Genomic DNA, 21840 nt, shown 5'->3' with positions numbered 1-21840 from the left:
CTATTAAAGGTGAATGTAAACAATATCTAACATTTGTAAAATATCGGCGATGAAATGGGCCTACGATGCTATATGCAAGTCCCAACATTCAAGGTTTAAGTAAGCTCCAAATAGCATGTCACCTGTCATAGTTTGAGTTACCTTATTTAATAAACAAGGTCATAAAATTTTACAAAAAAAAATACACATACGCCCTGGTTATTAAATGCCTGTTTTTTAATATTTAAAAACTGGGGGGAAAAGGGGCGTAACTGCCCATTTTTACACCTTATTCCCCCAGTTTTTAAATATTAAAAAATTTGTATCTCATTCACCGTTCCCCTGTTTTTCGTCAAACAACTTTTTTCTGTCTTGAAAAAATCAATTCTACAACATATCAAAAAATTTTTTTCTTCCAGAGCCTGACTTTAAAAAGAACTTACATCCATCTGTCATGCTAGAGAGATGTGTATAAGAGACAGAGCCCTGGTTACACATACACATAAGCCCTGGTTATTAAATGCCTGTAAAGCAGCCATTAAAAATCCACATTTTTTAGTGTCGGCACACAAAGCTTAAAGAGGGAGTTACAGGTAATATCAGGGGTTTCATGCGAGTCGCTAGAACGTTCAAGATGGCATCCCGCACTCGTGCGAAAAATTTAAAATCTCCCAGATAATAACTGTTATCCCGCAAATTTCTTATGTTGGAACACCTGTCATATGTCTGTGGGCGTGACACACCTTTACTCAAAAGATTTCTGGATTGAATGCAGGTTATGAATCCTGAAATCGGTGTGGCTGCCCCTTTAATTATAGAAAATTACATCATTATTATTGGTTTGTAGTCTTGATAATTACATAAATTTAATATTGTTTATAGTCATCATATTGTGAGGTAGTTAAGGTTTTGTTCATGTCTTTCTGTAGATTTGATTTGTCCTTGAGTTTGCCTGTGAGTACAATGTGTTCAACAGTGCCTATCCTGATGTCCATTTGAAGGATTTCATTCTTGAGACGCTGCAATGCTTGCTTGACTTTCACAAGGGGTGCTGGAAGGATAAAAATAATGAAATAATTACGACACTACCAATAATTATTATAGTAATATTAATGGTGAACAGTGTTACTATATTTCTTTGAAAAAAACGCCCAGCAGCGTTTATTAATGAGACGGGTTTTTAAGGGGGAGTTTGTTTATTCAAGGGAGGCGTTTATAATTTATTTTTGATGTGAAATGGATACATATTATACCAAAATAAACAGCCCTTAATTTCACTGTAAATGTACACATTATAATTAACGTAAAAATGTGTTATTGTGTGATCATAAAGATTTATTGATCCCAACCAGGTTAGGGAAATGTAATTGCACTTGGTTAGAATATAGATAGAATGTATTGAGAATGATGTTGCTTCCATTAGGTTTGTTTACATTCATTTAGGGAGGCATTTATTCAAAGAAAAAATAAAAGGTGAATTAGATTTTCATTTTGGTACATTAAAAATATGATAATACAGTAACTGCAACAATAAATAATTTGTTTTTTTCACTGATTTAAAAATACAAAATAGAATAATAAAGAGAGTAATGAGTGTTCAAATATGGTTCAATTGACTAAAAGATATCAAACTGAAAATTTTCCTTGAAAATAATCTAACATATGGTAAACAATAAGCTTAGCATTCATTTTCCAATACTCCTTTGTGTTTTAACATGGTAAACCATATTTTACATGTAGGCAGGAGACCCAAATGATGTAAAAACATTTGTTGCCATTTGCAAAATCTGTATTGTGGCTTCTCACATTTACATTAATGTCTAACGCAGCGATTGCATTGGATTAAATTTGACCCAGACAAATGGTTTTTACTTTGGTTAAATTGTGCTTTTATTTGCATTTAGATTAAAATACACAGTGGAAATTGTTTTGTTTTCCAACCTCGCGGTCAAGGTTTCTATCTGTGCATTCAGCTTGTGTCCTGGGAGTAACCAACACAGTGAGAGCATCACACTTTCATCCACTTAATGCTACAGAGACTAAGGGACCATTTAAAAGCACAATAACCTGCATTCAAAATCAGAAAAACTGATGCTTGGGAAGATTAAAATTTTTGCTCAAGGAAACAGCTGGGTTATTATTCTTCCTGGGCATGATTATCTCCTGAGTTAAGCTTATCGTGTGGCTTGGGTATCAAAGGCAGTGTTACACATGCTGTTAAAGTCAGGCTCCGGAGGAAAAACATTTTTTGATATGTTGTAGAACTGATTTTTCTAAGACAGAAAAAAGTTGTTTGACGAAAAACTGGGGAACGGTGAATGAGATACAGATTTTTTAATATTTAAAAACTGGGGGGAAAAGGGGCGTAACTGCCCATTTTTACACCTTATTCCCCCAGTTTTTAAATATTAAAAAATTTGTATCTCATTCACCGTTCCCCTGTTTTTCGTCAAACAACTTTTTTCTGTCTTGAAAAAATCAATTCTACAACATATCAAAAAATTTTTTTCTTCCAGAGCCTGACTTTAAAAAGAACTTACATCCATCTGTCATGCTAGAGCCTTTTTCTTCCATCTCCATCTTAATTTTGTCCAATTCCTCCGATATTTCAGCCAGGACCTTTGTACGGTCTGTCACACCCCCGCTAGCCTGTCTGTACTGCTCTTTTGCCTAAAAAAAACATTTTAAAAAGTCATTAAAAAAATGTTCTAATTATCACAAGGTTTCCATCCTACAAACAATTTCCTAAAACCTTTTTTTTTTTTACTATTTGCTGAAAAAGAGAAGAGCAATGGAATTGAATTGAATTGAACTAGATGCCAAAGGGTCTTCATGTTGCAGTGCACAAGCAATATATGTCATTACAGTAGTTTTACCACTGACCACTATTACCTCTGCCAAGCTGTCTTGCATTGTACGGAACTCTTGCAGAAGATTCTCCAGCTGGTTATTGATGTATTTCTCACGACTGCCAATTTTTTCTAGAGTTTTTGTGATTTCGTCATGCAGTTTACCCAAATGTCCCTATAATAACAATAGCAAATGTTATCAATGGATTACAAGATTGTCATCATTATCGGTTTATTTGTATACATTTACCAAAAATAAAAACTAATAGATAATATATGAAGTTAAATTGGAGTTGCAGGTATGTAGCTCTGTACTTGAGTGATTGTCTTAAAATGTATCCTTGGTTCTACTGTATGTCTATTAAATTTTTTTCACAACTAAAACTTTAACATCATTATAGACATTACTGGCGGATTGAAGGGGGTGGGGGGAAAAGCTGGCCCAGCTCCCCTTCCCCCTAAATTTTTCAAATTTATAAAAAAATATTGAGAAAAAAAGGAAAATTATAATCAAGTTTAGGTCTGAGTGTGATATTTCCAGCCATCTAGAGATGCCATAATATATTTTGTTACCTCAGCCCCAACCATGGTGGGGCTGAGGTGGTCTAGACTTTGCATTTGTGAAAGTCCCTCCCTGGGCCACTCTGTTTCGACCACTAGACATATCTGATTCGCACGAGACAAAATGTTTAGGATGGGTGCTACATGTTAACCTTACTCAGACTTTTCAAGGTATTCATTCCTAATGATACAACTGATACACAGGCAAATTCAATACTTCTGCTAAAAGTTAACTTAATTTTCATTAGGTAAGGATGCTAACTGCTTACAATTTTAATGATCACCTTCAGCATTCAACATCAACATGAATATTACATGGGACGTGTACTAATCGGACATGATCATAGTAGTGCATCATGTCATTTTTCCTAGAGCATGTTGGATATGGTTATTGACCCCATAGAGGTCAATAACTCACTATTGAATGTGAATCTTCTGCTTTTTATGCCGTTTTTTCATGGTTATATTTCTTTTTTATTTTATGTAACCTGATAGAGGCAGCTTTCTTGTATTATGCTCTTAAGATTACACTATTATTATTATCAATAAAATAACATTTTAAAAAATTGGTCTAGGAAAAGTTAATGGAAAGAACAATTAGAATTCTGCATGCTTCTGCCGTACACCATCCTTTCAACAAGGTAAATTTGAACGCTGCTGCCATAACTTCACCTGTGTCTGTGACAACGCTGTGTCAATGCCATCCCGATGCTGGTGCATCTGATCCACATGTGTTCTCCAGTCCTTGTTGTCTGTACGGATGTGAACCTTTAAGGAAGGCATCACCCGCTCAACCTCCAATTTCCAGTCATTTACGTTTGTCGTCGATTCCATGATATTATCAGGCTTTGAACTCTCCTTCATTGCCTGTTATAAAAAATCATAAATAACATCGAACTTAACACAACAGTAGATATGTTGTATAATAAACTACATAATAGATTATCAATAAAAACAATTTTTCTGTCTACCATGAAATTCAATTTGGTAGTAAAACCAAATTTAGGATGTTTACACTGTACAAATGTTAATTTCATTCATTCATTCATTCATTCACCAATTCATTCATACATTAAATTTAAATCACCAAGCACAGACTGATTATTCATAGAAAATGACAATGGCCACATCAGCATTAGAAATAAATGACGCCAGGAAAGTGTGGTATATTTATTCATCAGTACTTCAGCTAAATGACCAACAAAGTCTTTACTGCTCACACTAATACTTGGAAACAGCATAAATATGTACCAATATCCATACCCTGATATAACCAACATTGTTCTTAATTTACATTAATGATTTACTGAATTCATCTAAATATTTTGATTTCCGATTATTTGCTTTTCAAATTTATTTCATAATTTTCCAGAAGAAGTAAGCACTATAAATCTGTCTTTAATTAATTATCAATTTAAGAAAGTTTTCGATTGGTGTGATGCAAACAAGGTAACCATAAATAAAACTAATTTTACTATTTTTCATGGAAAGGGTAAGCATATTTCTCTGCATGGTTGTTTAAGTGTCAAAGGTTATAATATAAGTGAAGCAGATGAAGTTTCTTTTGTTGGAATTACCATAGATAAGCACTTAACATGGAAGGCACATATTAATGAAGTTAATCAAATTATTCAAAAGAAATCAGGAATATTATTTAAACTAAGAAGCTTTGTACCACATTATATCTTAATTTCATTATATAAAGCATTTATACAACCCAATTTAACATATGGTCTAGAAGTCTGGGGTAATACATTTTTTACAAATTTATACCCTATTTCAATTTCCCAGAAGATGTGTATGTGTTGCATAACATTTTCTGGGTTTAGGGAACCATTATCTCCCTTATTTGCTCAACTACTGTAGGCCTTTTAGACATTTATACACTCCATAAATTTAAAGTAAACTTATTTGTATTTGATTTATATCATCGTTATCCTCCACATAGTTTAAATGATTATTTTGAAACCTTATCTCATTGTCAGGTTTAAGTATGCAAATAATTTGTACATAAAGAAAATGAACACAGTCACTGGCCAATTTGCAATGTCATTTACTGGTGCAAAACTCTGGAATAACTTACCTTATCATTTAAAATATATCAACTCAAACTATCAGTTCATAAAATCAGTGAGAGAATATTATTTATCAGGCACATAAATAAAATACTGCAATTTTGTACAATGTACGTATTTCTGCCATATAAAAATGTAAACATTTCAGTATAAGGCTTTATTTTTATTTTATGAATTATCACTATGTATCTATGTAAGGAAACCAGACTGGATTAGCTTTATGCTATTTTCTGGTTTCCTAATTTGCCTATTATTATTATTATTATTATTCTTTCTTTAGGCACACAACACATGTGCCAAGGATTGCCAGTAGCGAATATATCACTGTCCTACTTATAGGTGACAATCCCTTACACAAGACAAACATACACACACAATGCTTTACACAAACTAAATTTCAATATGAAGTTTAGGGAGTGGAGTTGTTTATGTCATGAGAAAAAATCCTGCAACTGGCAGGAATTGAACACAGGACCCTGGGATTGGAAGGCAAGCATCTTAACCACCAAGCTATTCAACTCCAATTATCATGTTTTTTTTGTTGACATACTTATAAAACTGTATTCTATGTGAAAAAGGCAAATGTTGTTTTTTTTTTTACATACTTGTAAAACTGTATTCTATGTGAAAAAGGCAAATAAAGAAAGAAAGAAAGAAAGATATACATGTACATGTGAAGTAAACACATTTAGATAACAGGTAAATTGATTCACTTGTGTCTTCATCATTGTCTTATATTTAACATCGAACCCTAGAATACACAAAGGAAGTAAAAAGACTGTGATTTCAAATGTAGAAATAAACAATAATTACTAATCACATACTGTCTTTGCTTGTAGATTTTGAAGACCAGCAAGATCCAAGAAACTGCCATCTTCCTCGATATCATCTTCCTCCTGCTCATCCTAAGAACAAAACCATAAATACATTGAAATGGCAAAGCTACTGTGGAAAAAAAAAGTATTTCTTAGGTTTTGAGTTGGTCTATAGATTGGCAGTTCATAATACGTTACTGTGGCATATCTAGAAGTCGTAAAATGGGTGGGGGGGCGTGGAAGATGGAGTGGGGGGGCTCGATGATTAAGTGAGGGGGAGCTAGTTCACAAAATAGGGTGATTTGAGGTGATTTTTGACTACTTTCTTTTGCTTCGGAGATTTTTAATGGGGGGGGGGGGAGGGTGATAACTAGATACCCATAGATACACCACTGGTATGATAATATACTCACAATGAAGTCCCCTTCAAGCTTGTCTAATGTCAGCTCTGTTTCATCCTCCATCTGACACTCTTCCTCTTCTGTCTCTTCTTGTGGATACATTGGTCTAATAAAGTAATAACATATTAGCCTGGTTCTCACGAGAGCCCTAGTATCTGGATCGGGAGCTAACCGTTAGCACCTGCGTGAGAACGCCCAATCGGTTAGCGCTAACCGTTAGCGGTATCCGGATATTCTAACAGTTAGCAAGCGCTATCGGTTAGCAAGTTGAGGGCGTTTCTATCATCAACCAATCACACGTACGCATTTACAATTTCCAGTTTATTATTGGCCAGTGATTCGATCATCATATTGTTGGTATCCAGATCGGGATTTTCTCGCATGGACGCACGGTTAGCAGGATCCGGATCCTGCTAACCGTTAGCTGCCGTGTGAGAACATAGCCTACAATGATAATAGTGATGAATAATAATAATAATAATAATAATAATAATAATAATAATTTAACAATATTAATAATAAAAATAATAATAATGATTGCTTTCTGTTCAGCCACTTCAATATTAATCAAAAGGCCAGTTTAACAGATCAAGAGAATGAGGTGGGCACATAAACAGGAGAGGGGGACTGGGGACACATATCTAAATTTCAATTTAAATTAACAAATTGATGACTTTTATTTTTATGTAATATAGAATTGAATCTTGAATATTATGTCCGGTAATTAAAATTGTTACAATCCAAAAACCAGTTATGGACAAAGAAAAAAGGGGTAAGGCACATGAGCAAGGCGGGGAGGGGGATGGAATATTCCTCCAGTTTGATATAAATCTTAATTTTCTTTAATAACATGGATTCAGTCCCACTTTCTGTGACCCACATTTCGACCCTTTCTCCATTTCAGTATATTTCTGTACTTGTGTAAACTTGTATCATACCTAGACCATTTGAAATTTGTATTTTTTAAGGCTGTGTCACTCAGTTTGTCCAACACGTATATGCAATGTTCTCCACAACCCTGCTTGAGCTTTGATGGTGGGAAGTCCACAGTGGCACCAATCTGCCTCAGTTCATCAAGTATACTAGAAATTGTTGCATTAGGATCATCATACTGAAAAAAAATGTAGTTTTAATTACGCACTGATTCAGGTACTGTATATGCCCACCTACTATTTATAGCAAAGTATCATGTGAAATTATCAACTCAGATATAACTCTACAACTCCTCTTTTGTCAGCTAAATATGAAAGGGGATATGTTACCAAGTATTAAATAAATTCATTGGACCTGATAACAAGTTAGTATAGGTTCATTAATGTAAGATATGTTGCCCTAAAAAAGCTCTACTGAAAACTTGCTGAGGCAAAAAAATTACACTAAGGTAGTTAGGGATATCAGCACATTTCCCCAGTATTTAACAGCACATACAACATCCCCAACAGGACACTCACATCCCTTGTATGATAACAATCATAATTTTAAATAACTTTTGAATCATTAAATATGTTTTAAATGCAGACATTTTTACCTCTTGAGGTTGTTCCATTTGCCTACCACTTAAATTGATTAGCCAAGCACTCAGTGATGTGAAGATGAAAAACTGTTCTCCAGGATTAGTTGGTATGGCAAAGTAATGCCTATTGAAACAATTGAAATAATAATAATAATAATAATAATAACTGAAGCATTGCATTAATCAACTTCTTCCCAAATATGTGCCTGGCCGTTCCCTACGTTCATCTGATCTCAATTTAATTTCTGTCCCTCGCACCAACACTAAGACCTTCGGACACAGATCATTTTCATTTGCTGCAGCCACACTCTGGAACGCACTACCACTTCACATTAAAAAATCAACATCAATTTCTTTATTTAAAAAATCACTCAAAACGCACTTATTCCAACAATAACATGAAGAGCCACTGATAATTACTTCGGTTTTTTAAATGGCGCTATATAAGTTCTTACCTTATTATTATTATTATTATTATTTTAACATTGTAAGAAGTTTATGAGATGTATTTCTTGCGGATGGTCAGTCCAAAATATTGCATGCAGCAGCATGGAAAACTTCATCACCAAACAAAAGTTTGGTTTGAAGTTTGTAACAAAATGAAATTACTTTTGATTATTAAAGAATTTCTTGAACAATAACTGAAAAATATATGTCAATCAAATTTGAATTTATACTATCTAAGGGTCGATAATAAAAAATCAATTAATAATTTCACTTAATAAATAATGTTAATTAAACTAAATTCAACAAAAGTAAAAAATGAACAGTAAAAACCTAGTGCATTTAATGAGTACCTTGACAACGGCTTAAATCCAAGATCCCTTAAAAATCCATCCTCATAATTAAGAAGCTTCAGTTTGTCCAGCAAATCTTCCATTACTACAAACTGGTTGTGTATCTGTCCTGGTCCTACTTCAACTTCCTCCGCCATTCTGTACTTTATCAGGCCTCAAACTATTGAATTAATCTTGAAATCAAATTGTAGACAGGATGATCTACAATTATGGTACAGCAGCAAGCCTTTACAATGATTGTGTATACCGATTTTCAATTACTGTAATTAAATAATTTGAAGGAAAAAAAATCCAGCCTCAAAATCTTGAGCAGCTTTTCTACATTTTTAGCACACACAGGTACTTTTTTTTTATAGATAAATCCTACCTAGGGCCTAGTCCTAGGCTTAGACATACTCTAGAGTGGTAGTACTACTAACTAGGCCTTATACCCTACTAATGCACTTGTCAATTGTAGTCATAGGCATATTTAAGGTCCGGCTTCATGCCTAAACCCTAGGCGTAGGGCTAAGGCTAAAATAGTGCCTAGCTTGCCCTTTGTGGGCGTGCTAGGCTAGCCCAGCCAAGGCCTAGGCCTAGGTCTACTAGCCTACTAGCTAGACTACCTAACTAGCTAGGGCCTAGGGTCTAGCTAGGCCCTGGTGGGCCTAGCTAGGCCTATATAATTCTACACTCCTTAATTAATTAACTCAATTACATGATCATATATGAATATGGCTTTCAAAGCACCTTATACAATGATAAATGAAATATAATCACAAATAATATGCACTGTTCACAAAGCAATTATTATTCCTACCACTCTATCGTATGTTTTTACTTTGGTATGTGAATGGTTACGAAGAGGATAGATATACGTGATTTTCGTATGAATAGTCTAATGGTAAAATAACTATATTATCGTTTAATTTTAAATATCAATTCAACAAACATTATTTTTTTAAATTATCCTGCACAATTTTTCCTTAGCTATGTTTTTTTAAACACACTTATATAATATATGAATAAATTCGTGTATTTACAGCAGACAATTTATATGAACGTTGCCCAACAAATAGTGTCCTGTCAACCATCCAAACAATTTTTGTTGAACGTTTACTTGCGTCTTTATGATGTTACGAACGCGTCAACATGTGCCAATGGTCGTGCGCCTACCCATAAGTGTCTGTGTGATCTAGTATGACACTCGACTTGATAGCGAGAGGCTGCAGGTTCGAATAGAATCCCACTGCTATATTTCTTTGAATATATCATATAGGCCTATCATCATCATCATGATCATGATCATTATGTTTTCTGCCTACTGTCAAGTTCACAGTAGTTTTCTCCAATTTCCTCTATCATGATTTCCTGTTTCATGATGGCGCAGCTTTCATTTGTTTCCTTCAGGTCATCCAACAACATTACGCTCTTTCTTCCTCGAGGTTACTTTTCTATTCTTCCTTCAATTATATCTCTCAAAGACCATCTCAAAGTACAAGTAAACACAATGTAAACAAAAAGATAAATAATAATAGCAGTGGTTTGTCGAGCAGGTTGTAATAATCGTATCAAGCATAGCTTATCAACGAAAAGTTCCAGGACTTTTCTTTGATGAGCTATGCTTGATAAGATTATGACGTCATATTCCTATTTGAGCACTGTTATATAATAATAATTATTATTAATAATTTATTTATTAATACAATATTAAATTAATATTATTATTATTAATTATTACTTTGGTTTCTTTGGTTTGCTTATGTGACAAATTTGCGATGGTTACTTCTGGCAAATTATCGCAGATAACAGAAAGTCTCCAACATTAATATTTTCGTCTCCTGGACTCTTAGCAAAGTGGTCAATATTGAATAATCCTGAATTAGTAAATTATTATCATCATCATCATATTACAGTATTATTACTGTAATATCTTCAGTTAGGCCTATATAACGGGATTTTACTGGCGTCATCCTGAATGAAACTAAAACAGATGGCATTATTGTCATTTTACTTTGATGTGTTCATTGTTCTTTTTGAAATAATTTATGTAATACGCATAAATATTGTCCAGACAATTTCAATATTTTACCAATCCACCATTTAATTTACCATTAGATTTATACAAACGTTTGATTGTATGACCAGAGCTTAATTAGAAATTCTCTATTTCAATACAGTAGAACCCCTATTAATGGAAACACCTTCGGGACCAAAAAAAGTGTCCCCTTAATAGGGGTGTCCCCTGAATAGGGGTACCCCTATTTCGGGGACACTAACCAAAAACGTGAAATTGTCCCCTTAATAGGGGTTTTTGACATGTTTTCATATAACGATGACTTATAATTCTTTATAATTTTATTTTATTGACATAATTAGTTACAGTAGAATTTGAACTAATTTATAGCAATAATTTGCAATGTAAATACAATTCCTTTATAATATGAAATCAGCAGAAATGTAACTAAAACAATAGTTTATAATATATTATGTTCTCAATATTGTTTCATGATGCAATGTCAATGAATGAATTAGGATCCTATGAAAGCGTGGCACGCATTGACATGCACTGTCGGCAGTGTTTGCGCCGATTTCGCGCAGTATTCACGCATGGTTCACGCATATAGCACGAACATGATGCGTGCCAAATTTTTGAACATTTTAAAATTCTCTCTACGACATGGCACGCACCCCCACACCCTTCACGTACTCCTCACGCTTTCCCGAAGACTTTAATCATGTGTGAGGGTGCCTTTAGAATAGCGTCGTCCGACAACAGTCAGGCGCAATGAGTGCCCGGCTTTTCTTGTTCGTGAAATTTGACGGATCCAGCTCTTCGATAAAAAATAAAGCTTTTTAGGAAACAATCTAAAACTTTGCCTTAAACCCAAGTTTGCTGTTGTTACTGTTGTTTATCATTATTCATAAGGCATTGAATTCGTGTTACCTCTGTATAAATCTAGCCTGCTGACAGTTGTACTGTCGCATCTAACGTATTTTTTAGATTCATTACCATATAATTATTATAGGATGTTAATAGGCATATGCATGGAGAAAACGAAGAAATGGCAAACCAGATTGCATAAATAATTATTTTACAATGAAACGTAATGGAACAGGAATCTGGCCAAGACAGAAAAAAAAACAGTTTAGTATTCACCAGAACTCGGATCTAGGAAGGAAGACTTTTCTCTTGAGTCATCTGCGAACGTCACGCTACTCCACTAAGAGTTTGTGGAACATGCTAATGCGAGTAGAGATTGAAAACAATAGGTTTGTAATTTGAATTGTATATAGCCCTCGAGGGCATTTGTAACAACAACAACAATAATAATAATACTAATTATTATTATTATTATTATTATTATTATTATTATTATTATTATTATTATTATTATTATTATTATAATACGCATGCACTAAAAAGTTTGAAGATGAGCTTTGATCGGGATTGAATTCTCAACAAAACCTCAATAGACAAAGAGTTAATTAGCATATTCATGATTTCACCAACATAATTACGCCAACAAGCCTCATAATCATGTAAGACCTTAAGGTGTAAGAATATTTAGTTCAACCACACCCTGAGCTAATATATTATAACCTGCTCCAGTAGGCAGATCACATCGCCTCATCATCTGTCTACTACATCTATTAAGGACAAAACTTGATGAAATGAGGCTTTAATGGCAAATTAATTTTGCCATTAAGTTTTTTTTTAAATACCCGTGACTAAAATTCTTCCGATATTTTTCACTCATTAAACATAGGACCCCACGAGATTGGAATTCAAGGAACTTAATTAACCGTCCAATTGAAGACAGACGAGAAAATCATCCCCTAAAGGCGTGACGTAAAGCAGAAATAATATTTAAACATTCGAGGCCTTTTTTTTAAATAATTCATCTTCGCAGCATTTGTCACCATATTCAATTATTATTGACAGGTGTAGAATGGGGTGACAAAACAGTGGAACAACATCGCAAGCAATACCGAGTATTATGTTTTTTTCATTTTTTGCTAATGGTTTCGTCGTCTCATTGGAAGAAATGCTGGTATAAATTTAGATATTGCTTAATTATTCCAATCAGATCTTGCACTACTATACTCTAGAACTAGATCAAAACAAATAAATGCAGATAGGATTTATTTTATCTATTAATTTTTTTTTTCTTTGTTGGATGCCGTGGGACAGTTATAAGGACTTTCAACCTCTAGGTCATGGGTTCGCGATACCGACGCTGCAAACTTCTCTTGATTTAAATTAAATTAAATTTGGTTTGTTGATAGGTATGATTTTCAATAGGAAAGCTAATACAAATTAGCACATTTTGGTCGACAACGTAATTGAGCAAAACGCAAATTGTTTTGCCTTGTGTCAGTTCGGTAGTATATAAGATTACTATTCCTCTTTGATATTCAATGCAGCCCGCCACCAATAAAGTTTATCCAATCAACATCCAGGGCTAACATCGAGCATTTAAAAGACGAAGCCGTTGCTTCTAGATCGATTATTAATCGCTGAGTGTTAAGGCTGGACCAAATCACAAGATTAGAAAGTTAAGGTAAGTGCCGTCTCGAACATATCACAAGATTATAGTTCAGGTAAGTGTCGGAGCTTTACTTTTGTTTTCTGATTTTATCTTTTCCTTTAGGTCGCTTACGGTCAATAAGCTACAGTATTCTGATTGAGCCGAGCAAGAAAAATATCTTCTTTTCAGTTAGTACTTAAGCATAAAAGCCCTTCAGTTACTTTTTTAGCTTAAATTTTTACGCAATCCTTTAATAGATAAATTGCAAATTGGCCTATAAAGAAAACAATAAAAACACAAGACGAATACAAACAATCATACACTTACATTTACGTGATTGCGTCTTGCCCATGAAACACGTCAACATTGCATGCATGGATACATTATAATGTATTAGTATATCTGGCGACAGCAACTTGTGGTATATAATACCAACTTAACTTCAAAGAGCACAATGTTTTATATGTACATATATAATATATAGGCCTATATAGATATTACTATTTGGGGTACTATTACTTTTATTTATCTTAAAGTTAGCCTTTGTACACTGTTTTTATTTTATTTATTGTCTTTCTGTATTTAATAGTTTAATCAATAATTTCTTTCATAGGTGTCTTGATAGAAGGTGATCTGTCTCTTATACACATCTAGATGTGTATAAGAGACAGATATATATATTCGTAATAGTAGAAGAATTGGATTCTTTATTTCATTCTCAAGAAATCCAATTTTTCTATTACGTTTATAATTAATTATTAATTACATTATGTGGCTTGTTTAATAAATAATTATAAACGTAATAGTAGAATTTGATTTTTTGAGAATGAAAAAAAAATCCAATTCTTCTACTACTACGTTTATATATATTATATTATATTATATACTCGTAACCTTATATATCCCTATGCCTATTATAGGCCTCTATATTATATGATTTATGTAGGCCTATATAATAGTGAGATATCTTGATTAAATTACAAATAGATGGCCTTGAATTTCCCCTGCCGTTGTAAATTGTTGGCACATTTACGTAGTGACGTATTGTATTTCAATGTGTAGATCGGACCAAAATTAGGCCTATCTATACAACATTAAGCTTAGACCTAACAAAATAAAAATAAAATTTATGACCAGGCTTATGCCTGATCGTTTTGGTGATTGTGAACGCAAGATCATGAGGGACATCCGAATCGATTATAATGTGCTTACGTATTTACGAAACTAATAAGAAATTAATCCTACTTCTTTAAAAAAAAAAAAAAATAACAAAAAAAAACAAAAAAAAAAACGTTATAGAAATGTTTTGGTTGGGTGGTTCACTTTGACGAGATTTATAATTTGGTTGTTTAATAGAGTATAATATTGAAATAGTGTCTGGTGCATTATTCATTTTTTATGCGACTGCAGCGTTTATGTTAGTATGTAGATGTATCCTCAATTATGCGCATTTGACTAAAAAGCCAAACTGGTCTATACGCACTCACACATGCCCAAGCCCCATTATGTACGTTTGAAGCACCGTTCAGACGTACACGTGTCCATACACTCTCTTTATCACAAGCCATAGGTCTACCCTCCATACACACATTTGTTACCGTCCTTTACGCTCAACTGAGCCCAATACCGTCCGTATATGTGACCACATGCAATGACATACCTAAGTAGGCCAATGCATTTGACAATGAAAGAAGGTACGTATTTCCGTAAGCACGCGCTCTCGCTAACAATACAGTGTGGTTCGATATAATGATCAGGAGATCGCGAGACCTAGATTCACTCATTTTTATAAGTCTGATTCCCCTCTGGAATAGGCCTAGACCTATATATAGTTTTGTTACAGCGGCATCACAGTTGATATACACTAGGGGTTGGCATAAAAATCGGTCGGAGGGAAAAAGTTAATTTTTGATTTAACACCGAGGGCCGAACTCAAACTTTGATGTTTCCAATGAATAATGTGCTCTTCCTAATGGACCGAGATTCGGAATTATGGCATGCAGGTCCTGGACTGCAAAGGCAGGGTTGGGGTGGACATATGGATCGAGTCGGATAGGGCAGGTATAATTTTGAAATACACAGTCATTAAAGTGGACAACAATAGAAGCAGAAGCTATCTTTTTCAATCGTCATGTTTTTTTTCTCAATAAATCAACAGTTTATTGGTGTATGCCTACAAGTCTTCTATCAGCACACCTTCTTTAGCTCGTTTTCAAAGTAGTTTTAGGCTATTACCTATGTTACCATGGCGAATTTTAAAGAACATGGCTAATTAACTGCGAACAGTGTATATTTTGGCTTTTATATCATATAGGCCTATTGCTTAAACCTTTTATAATAATATAATAATAATAATAATAATAATAATAATAATAATAATAAAGATAATAACATTAATAATATAAGTGAAAATAATAATGCTAAAATGATAATAATAAATAATAATTATAATGAAAATAATAGTAATACAGTAATAATAATAATAATAATAATAATAATAATGACGATGACGATTAAGACATTTTGATAATGATGATAATAATATATAGGCCTAATAATAATTATAATAGTATTGATCCTAAGCCTATTTTTTCCTTCTTTTCATAGAATCTGTCGTGATATTTTAAATTTGTGACTTTGGAAACTTCGCTCGAAACACTTGACAAACATGGATGTTTTATCGGTTTTAAACACAATTAACATAGTTATCATCGCCATTGGAATAGCGTGTAACGGATCTGTTTTATTGATAATCATATCTGGTAAGGTTAACAGTAGCCCAAGGAACTATTTACTCGCAAATATTGCTTTAGGAGACTTATTCCTACTTGTAACATCTGGTTTGCTTTCTGTTCTCATAGATTATGAAGTACTTAATAATTTTGACAAAATAGTCTGTCTTAGCACGAACGCTTCAATTGTAATAAGCCAAGGAGTAGCAGTTTTAACTTTAATGTCGCTGAGTATGGATCGCTTCCTAGCAATCGTACATCCATTTGCTATTCTACGTCTGCGCCCTGGCAAGATATACGGAACCGTAATTGTTCTGATCTGGATTATTTCTCTAGTTGTTGCAACTCCGATATTTTTCCTTGGCAATGCCGACAAGGCAATTAATAATAGTTACTGTCACTACGTGCCTGAATACACGCGACCGGGTAGGATTTACGACTGCGTCCGCGCCGCTCTCTTTTACGTATTGCCTCTCTCAGTGATAGGCGTTTCGTATGTTCTTATGGCGCACCGTATATTCAGAAGTACAGCATTTGCTAAGAGGTCGTCCAACAGCAGTAGACGCGTTCAGAAGGAACGACAAAAACTTGGAATACTTGTCTTAGCTATTGTAGTACTGTTCGCTGTGTGTTGGGCTCCCGCGACGTTTTACAGCATCTACAAACACTACAAATTTGTAAATGTTGAATTGTACTTTTTTTTGGAAAGTATTCACCTAAAAGAGTGGCGCTCTACCTTGATCTTCATCAACGCCTGTACAAATCCTATAATACTTTATTTAATGAGTAAATCGTACAGAGAAGGCTTCGTGAAATTGGTTTCCTGGAAAACCAGAAGCAGCTCCAGGTTCACCAGCATACAAACTAGTTTATCTTCAATTAGATCCAGACATTTTATTCGAATCAAAGAGGGACATGAGTTGTCGCAACTAGGGGAGAAAACAACGCCTAATGACACTGACGGTGATGCCTAGAAGTTGGGTGGGGTGGTTGTATTATGTGCATTGTGAAACAAGTCATAGGCCAGATGCGGAAGATTCAAATAATGGACGGGTTGCTTACTTCATGTCTCGAATCGCCTGATCAGAACGAATGTTCCTCGATAAAAAATTAGGACTGCAGTATCAAGAGATCAGCAAAGCAATGGTGGCGCCAACCGCGGGGTCAAGTAGACATTTCCTTACACCTTTGGACATACATGGACTCTGTGTCGTGAGGCATCGCAGAAGTGTCGTCGGATCGAGTAAAATATTGATTTTTTTTGTGACCGCCAATCCCAACAGCTGTGTTGTCTAAAAGCACAGTGAGCCATCCTAAACGACCCCTTACAAGCTAATAGGTTCGGACTCCATGTCGGTAAATATATGGAACCACCTCTGACAGAAGGTCCAATGGTGTATTAATTTGGTAGGCCTTTACAGACTTTTATTACGTTTGGCTACTGGTGGGATGCTAAAATTATACAAACCTTGTTAACATGCATTTAGGCAGAATTGTAATAAACTGTCATGCAGAAATATTCCATAACATTACCACCAGTTGATAATGACGACGACGCCCGCCGATTATGACCACGACGACGACGCCGATTACGATAACGAACGACGTCAACGTCAACGACGATGATGATGACGACGACGATGATGATGACAACACCAATTACGAGGATACCTCTGCCCCGGTCGATGATGATAAGATGATGATCATGACAACGATGAAGGTGTGAGGTCGAAGAAATCAAATAAAAATTGTTATGATGACCTACGACTTCGTCTACGATATCACAGCCTCCTACTACACTTTTTTTTTTATAAGAACCAATAAATTTTTGCCCAGGCTCAGTGTTCTTATTTTTTGGCCTATTTCAAGCTCAAAATGTTCTTATTTTACACACTTTTCAAACTTCAAAGTATTACAGTATATAAGTCGCCCTGGTAAAAAATGGCCTGAGAAAAAAGGCTCTGCTAAAAATGGCTCCAACTGACAGGAGGTACATCTACTGTACTGTATTATGAGAGTATTATAATAATCACACTGAACTTAAGGCATAAATAGGCTAGGCCTATAATTTTTGGTTTTTTTGAATAAAAATTTCATTTAACATTTTACCTGAGCCTCAATTTGTTCTTATTTTGTTCTTAATTTTTAAGCAATTTCAGCCTCATTGTTCTTATAAAATGTGTTCTTATTATTAAAAAAAAGTGTTTTATTATAAAAAAAAAATAAATAAAAAAAAAGTGTACAATGATGATGATGGATGCTGATGATGGTGACGACTGACGACTTTGCCAGTGACTACTATATATTATTCAATCATTCTTTATTGATATTCATATATGGAATATACAAAAGAAAACATTGGTGATGATAACGGTGGGGATGATGATAAGGAGGAAGGATCTGACAATGGTTGGACATCATGATGCCGTTTACGACGGGCAAATGTCTTTGAAAATTGCTGTATTTATTAAGCCTATCATTGTTTTTGTTGTAACGAATTTGGTTATAGTTGCCTTCAACAATTTGTTGACAATAAAAATAACATTTCAGTTAAGTCTAAGTTGCAATTATATGTCATTAAAAAACTAAAAGCTAATGAAATCACATTCTACGTTAACGTTTTTCTCTATTTTTTAAATACATTACCTTAAGTTTATCGAGATCAATATAGACAATCATTAAAATAAGCTACATTTACAGGTTCTTGAATTAGAAATTGAAAAGCGGAGATGGGAGAAAGTTACTAGAGATAAACGGTTTTGTAACATATGAAACAGCAATTATGTAAAAATGAATGTCATTTTGTTATGCAATGTTGTCTGTACAAAAGAATTAAGTGCATGTCCTATTCCACACTTCCATTACTAATGTATACCCAACCACTGACGGTTCACCCTGTAGAATACAGAATTAGTATTCAACCCAGAAAAAAATGATTTTGTTTTTGAAGTAATGAATAATTACTTTAAGCACAATTAAATATGATGAATGTGTCTTAGGGACAAATGACTATCGTACGTTGGTGGGGAGGGGGTGCGCCCTTAAGGCCTTCCTTATACGCCATTAAGTTTTATAGTCCAACAGACATATCAGTGACCAATTATTAAAAATTAAAAGCAGCAAACTTTAGTCACCTTAAAAATGAGAACAAATAGATTACACTGCTAAATCAAGACGAAACTAAATCTGAATATCAATTGTGCAGACCCTACCAAATACTCCAATCCAATGTAAAAACTACAGATTAATACGCATTCTTATCTTAGTAGGCCTGTCAAATTTGCAATAAAGAATTCGTACGGTAATTAAATTATTAGGCCCTACCAATCACATAATAATAGGCACTTCATGCAATTCGGGTTAGGCGCCCAAGTGTTTACTGTGGTCTTCACGCTCTGATAAGCACAACCACCGTCCACCCATCTTCCCGTCTTGTTGCGTAACATGCCTAATGTTTAACTATACTATAGGTTTCCTAAAAGAGTATTATTTGAACAATTTATAGAGTACCACAGTCGTGTCGTCACGACGCCAGATGGCGCTCTCTGTTGTCAACAGACGTTGGTTACCGTTCAATACTCCTGAATGACTTCATAGGTCTGGAATAGGCATTTTAAAATCTAATATTTTACCATCAAAATGTACTAAAACACAAAAGCTTGCATAATATTAGTTATCGAACACACATTTAATCATCAATTAAAATTTAACGATAGCAACGGAGTAGTATCACGTGGTATCGTGACGTAACACTGTAGTACTGTACTCTATTGATAGGCCTGTGAGCTGTCACTTATAAGACTAGTATTACTAAAGTGCAGTATTTTCTTATTTCAAATTGCTATTTATTCTGTTTTTTGCTGGAAAACAAAGTATATGTACTGTAATTAATAATCGAAGCTGTAATAAATAAATTAATTAATCGAACACGAATATTGGTTGTTTAATTTATGAGGTCGGTTCTTATATGCAAGCTACTGAGTACTGTTGAAGAAAACAATATATAATATGCAAGTTACCATCCTCAATACTGGGGCAAACAATGCCCCGGTTGCAGGGGTTCGAATATTCGTTGTGAATTTCAACGTTTGTTTTCTTTTTCTGCATTGTATCTATCCACCCAGAAGTGTAAGTGGGTACCTGGTTGGGCTATAGCTAGAATGCCAAAATATGCGCTGCAACCTTATGAAATACTGTAGGCCTACTCCGCATGGAGCTGAGATGTCTATATCTGTTTAATCGAATGACCGGGGATAATACAGGAATGTTAAAGCGCTTAGATTACTATAATTATTCGGTACCATTATCATTAACAAGATGAGATGATTGCGATTTTTGAGTTATAACCCATACGTTTTAGTTTTTTAACTAGAATTGTATCCTATATTTTATAATTATTGGGCATATAATATGTAAGCATAGGCCTATATCGCGTAATTAATTAACAGAAACGTTGTTGTTGTTTTGTTGATGATGATGATGATGATGATGATAATGATGATGATGATGATGATGATAATGAAGACGACGAGAATGGTGATAATGATGACGAAGACGAGAATGACGATAATGAACGATGATAATGGTAATGAAAGGTCTGATGATCAATAACGATAGATGTTATAAGTAAATCCATAAATTACAAAAACTTAAAACTTGAAGTTTGATGAAAAATCATTGCAAAACTAAACTAATAGACCTACATCATTATTTAACCAAACCAAATTAGAAAAGTTTAGGTTGAAAATCCGAGTACTCACTGTGCCGACCGAGAAACAACGCCACGACGCGCGCGACAATAAGCAAAATGTTGTCTAGTGCTCGCAAGGAGCGTAGTTGGATTTGTCGGCCGACAGAGAGAGGTATTAGAGATTGCCAAAATACAGTACCGGTAATAAAATACAAGATTGTACTAATTACACAGGCTTAGTGACTTAAAACTAATGCGTGTTTGCATCTTGTCCCATTAAGGTACCGGTACTAGTTTAATCGTATTATGACGTTGATATAAACGTAAAATATCACTTAGGTCATTATAAACCTTAGTTTAGGATCATTGATGAATACCAATTTTCTTATTGGCCTTCTAGGCGCACTTCCAATGTCATATTAATTACACACTATATAATGCTCGTCATTATTTATGATCGCATGGAAACTCAGTCCGTAGGCCTACTATGTTTTTATTAATGTTAGATCGCATGGAAACTCAGTCCATACTGTGTTTTATTAATGTTCATTTCCCTTCAACAATGTTCAACCACATAATCCTTTCTGACATAGTGATAATCGATATGAAGTCATCTTTCAATTTAATTTGCTTGGTTAATTTCAATTTTCGCACCTAAAATATCAAACTCGTTGTAATATAAGCTGTATTTGCATCACAATTTAAAATAAAATATACTGTATATTACTTTTATATATTTCTGATTTAAAAAGCGCATGTTGGTTGGCTTTTACGTAATGCTTAATTTTAAGTTTAGGTATGGCCGTGCGTCAAAAGTTCGCACACATTTAGGTCAAACGTCAATTGTTCACTCGCGACTCGTATTTTGATACAACTTACCGTGACTTTGCGATACACCCTGCATAACCACACAGGCG

General features: G+C 34.3%; 2 protein-coding genes across 6 annotated transcripts; one reads left to right on the top strand and one right to left on the bottom strand.

Moving 5' to 3' along the window:
- Positions 1–479: 479 nt before the first annotated feature.
- On the bottom strand, positions 480–10031 carry LOC117119004 (intraflagellar transport protein 57 homolog). Of its 4 annotated transcripts, none has more exons than XM_033263807.1 (10): positions 10013–10031; positions 8991–9250; positions 8209–8317; positions 7619–7791; positions 6693–6786; positions 6289–6369; positions 4062–4256; positions 2872–3003; positions 2520–2649; positions 480–1030 (listed from the first exon to the last, which is right to left on the bottom strand). In XM_033263807.1, exons 2-10 carry the CDS (start codon positions 9125–9127, stop codon positions 846–848), a joined length of 1236 nt encoding a protein of 411 aa, XP_033119698.1. In that variant the 5' UTR covers positions 9128–9250; positions 10013–10031; the 3' UTR covers positions 480–845. The 4 variants fall into 4 exon arrangements, with proteins under 4 accessions (XP_033119698.1, XP_033119680.1, XP_033119689.1 ...); XM_033263789.1 differs by lacking the exon at positions 10013–10031 and adding an exon at positions 9790–9857; XM_033263798.1 differs by lacking the exon at positions 10013–10031 and adding an exon at positions 9750–9849.
- Positions 10032–13498: 3467 nt separating this feature from the next.
- On the top strand, positions 13499–18348 carry LOC117119024 (gastrin-releasing peptide receptor-like). Of its 2 annotated transcripts, none has more exons than XM_033263821.1 (2): positions 13499–13574; positions 16109–18348. In XM_033263821.1, the coding sequence occupies exon 2, from the start codon at positions 16170–16172 to the stop codon at positions 17205–17207; it is 1038 nt and encodes a 345-aa protein (XP_033119712.1). In that variant the 5' UTR covers positions 13499–13574; positions 16109–16169; the 3' UTR covers positions 17208–18348. The 2 variants fall into 2 exon arrangements, with proteins under 2 accessions (XP_033119712.1, XP_033119722.1); XM_033263831.1 differs by having other exon boundaries at positions 13514–13534.
- Positions 18349–21840: the final 3492 nt, after the last annotated feature.

This window comes from Anneissia japonica, unplaced genomic scaffold (genome assembly GCF_011630105.1).
Source record: "Anneissia japonica isolate Jap-2015-1 unplaced genomic scaffold, ASM1163010v1 scaffold7370_len818893_cov191, whole genome shotgun sequence".
NCBI lineage: Eukaryota > Metazoa > Echinodermata > Crinoidea > Comatulida > Comatulidae > Anneissia > Anneissia japonica.
This window is presented reverse-complemented; position numbering and strand designations above follow the sequence as displayed.

Coding starts and splice junctions, on each gene's coding strand:
- LOC117119004 (XM_033263807.1), bottom strand. CDS start 9,127: ATGGCGGAGGAAGTTGAAGTAGGACCAGGACAGATACACAACCAGTTT. Junction 7,792..8,208: donor AAATGGAACAACCTCAAGAG/GTAAAAATGTCT, acceptor ATTTTTTTTCAG/TATGATGATCCTAATGCAAC. Junction 2,650..2,871: donor TGCAAGACAGCTTGGCAGAG/GTAATAGTGGTC, acceptor TGTTTTTTTTAG/GCAAAAGAGCAGTACAGACA.
- LOC117119024 (XM_033263821.1), top strand. CDS start 16,170: ATGGATGTTTTATCGGTTTTAAACACAATTAACATAGTTATCATCGCC.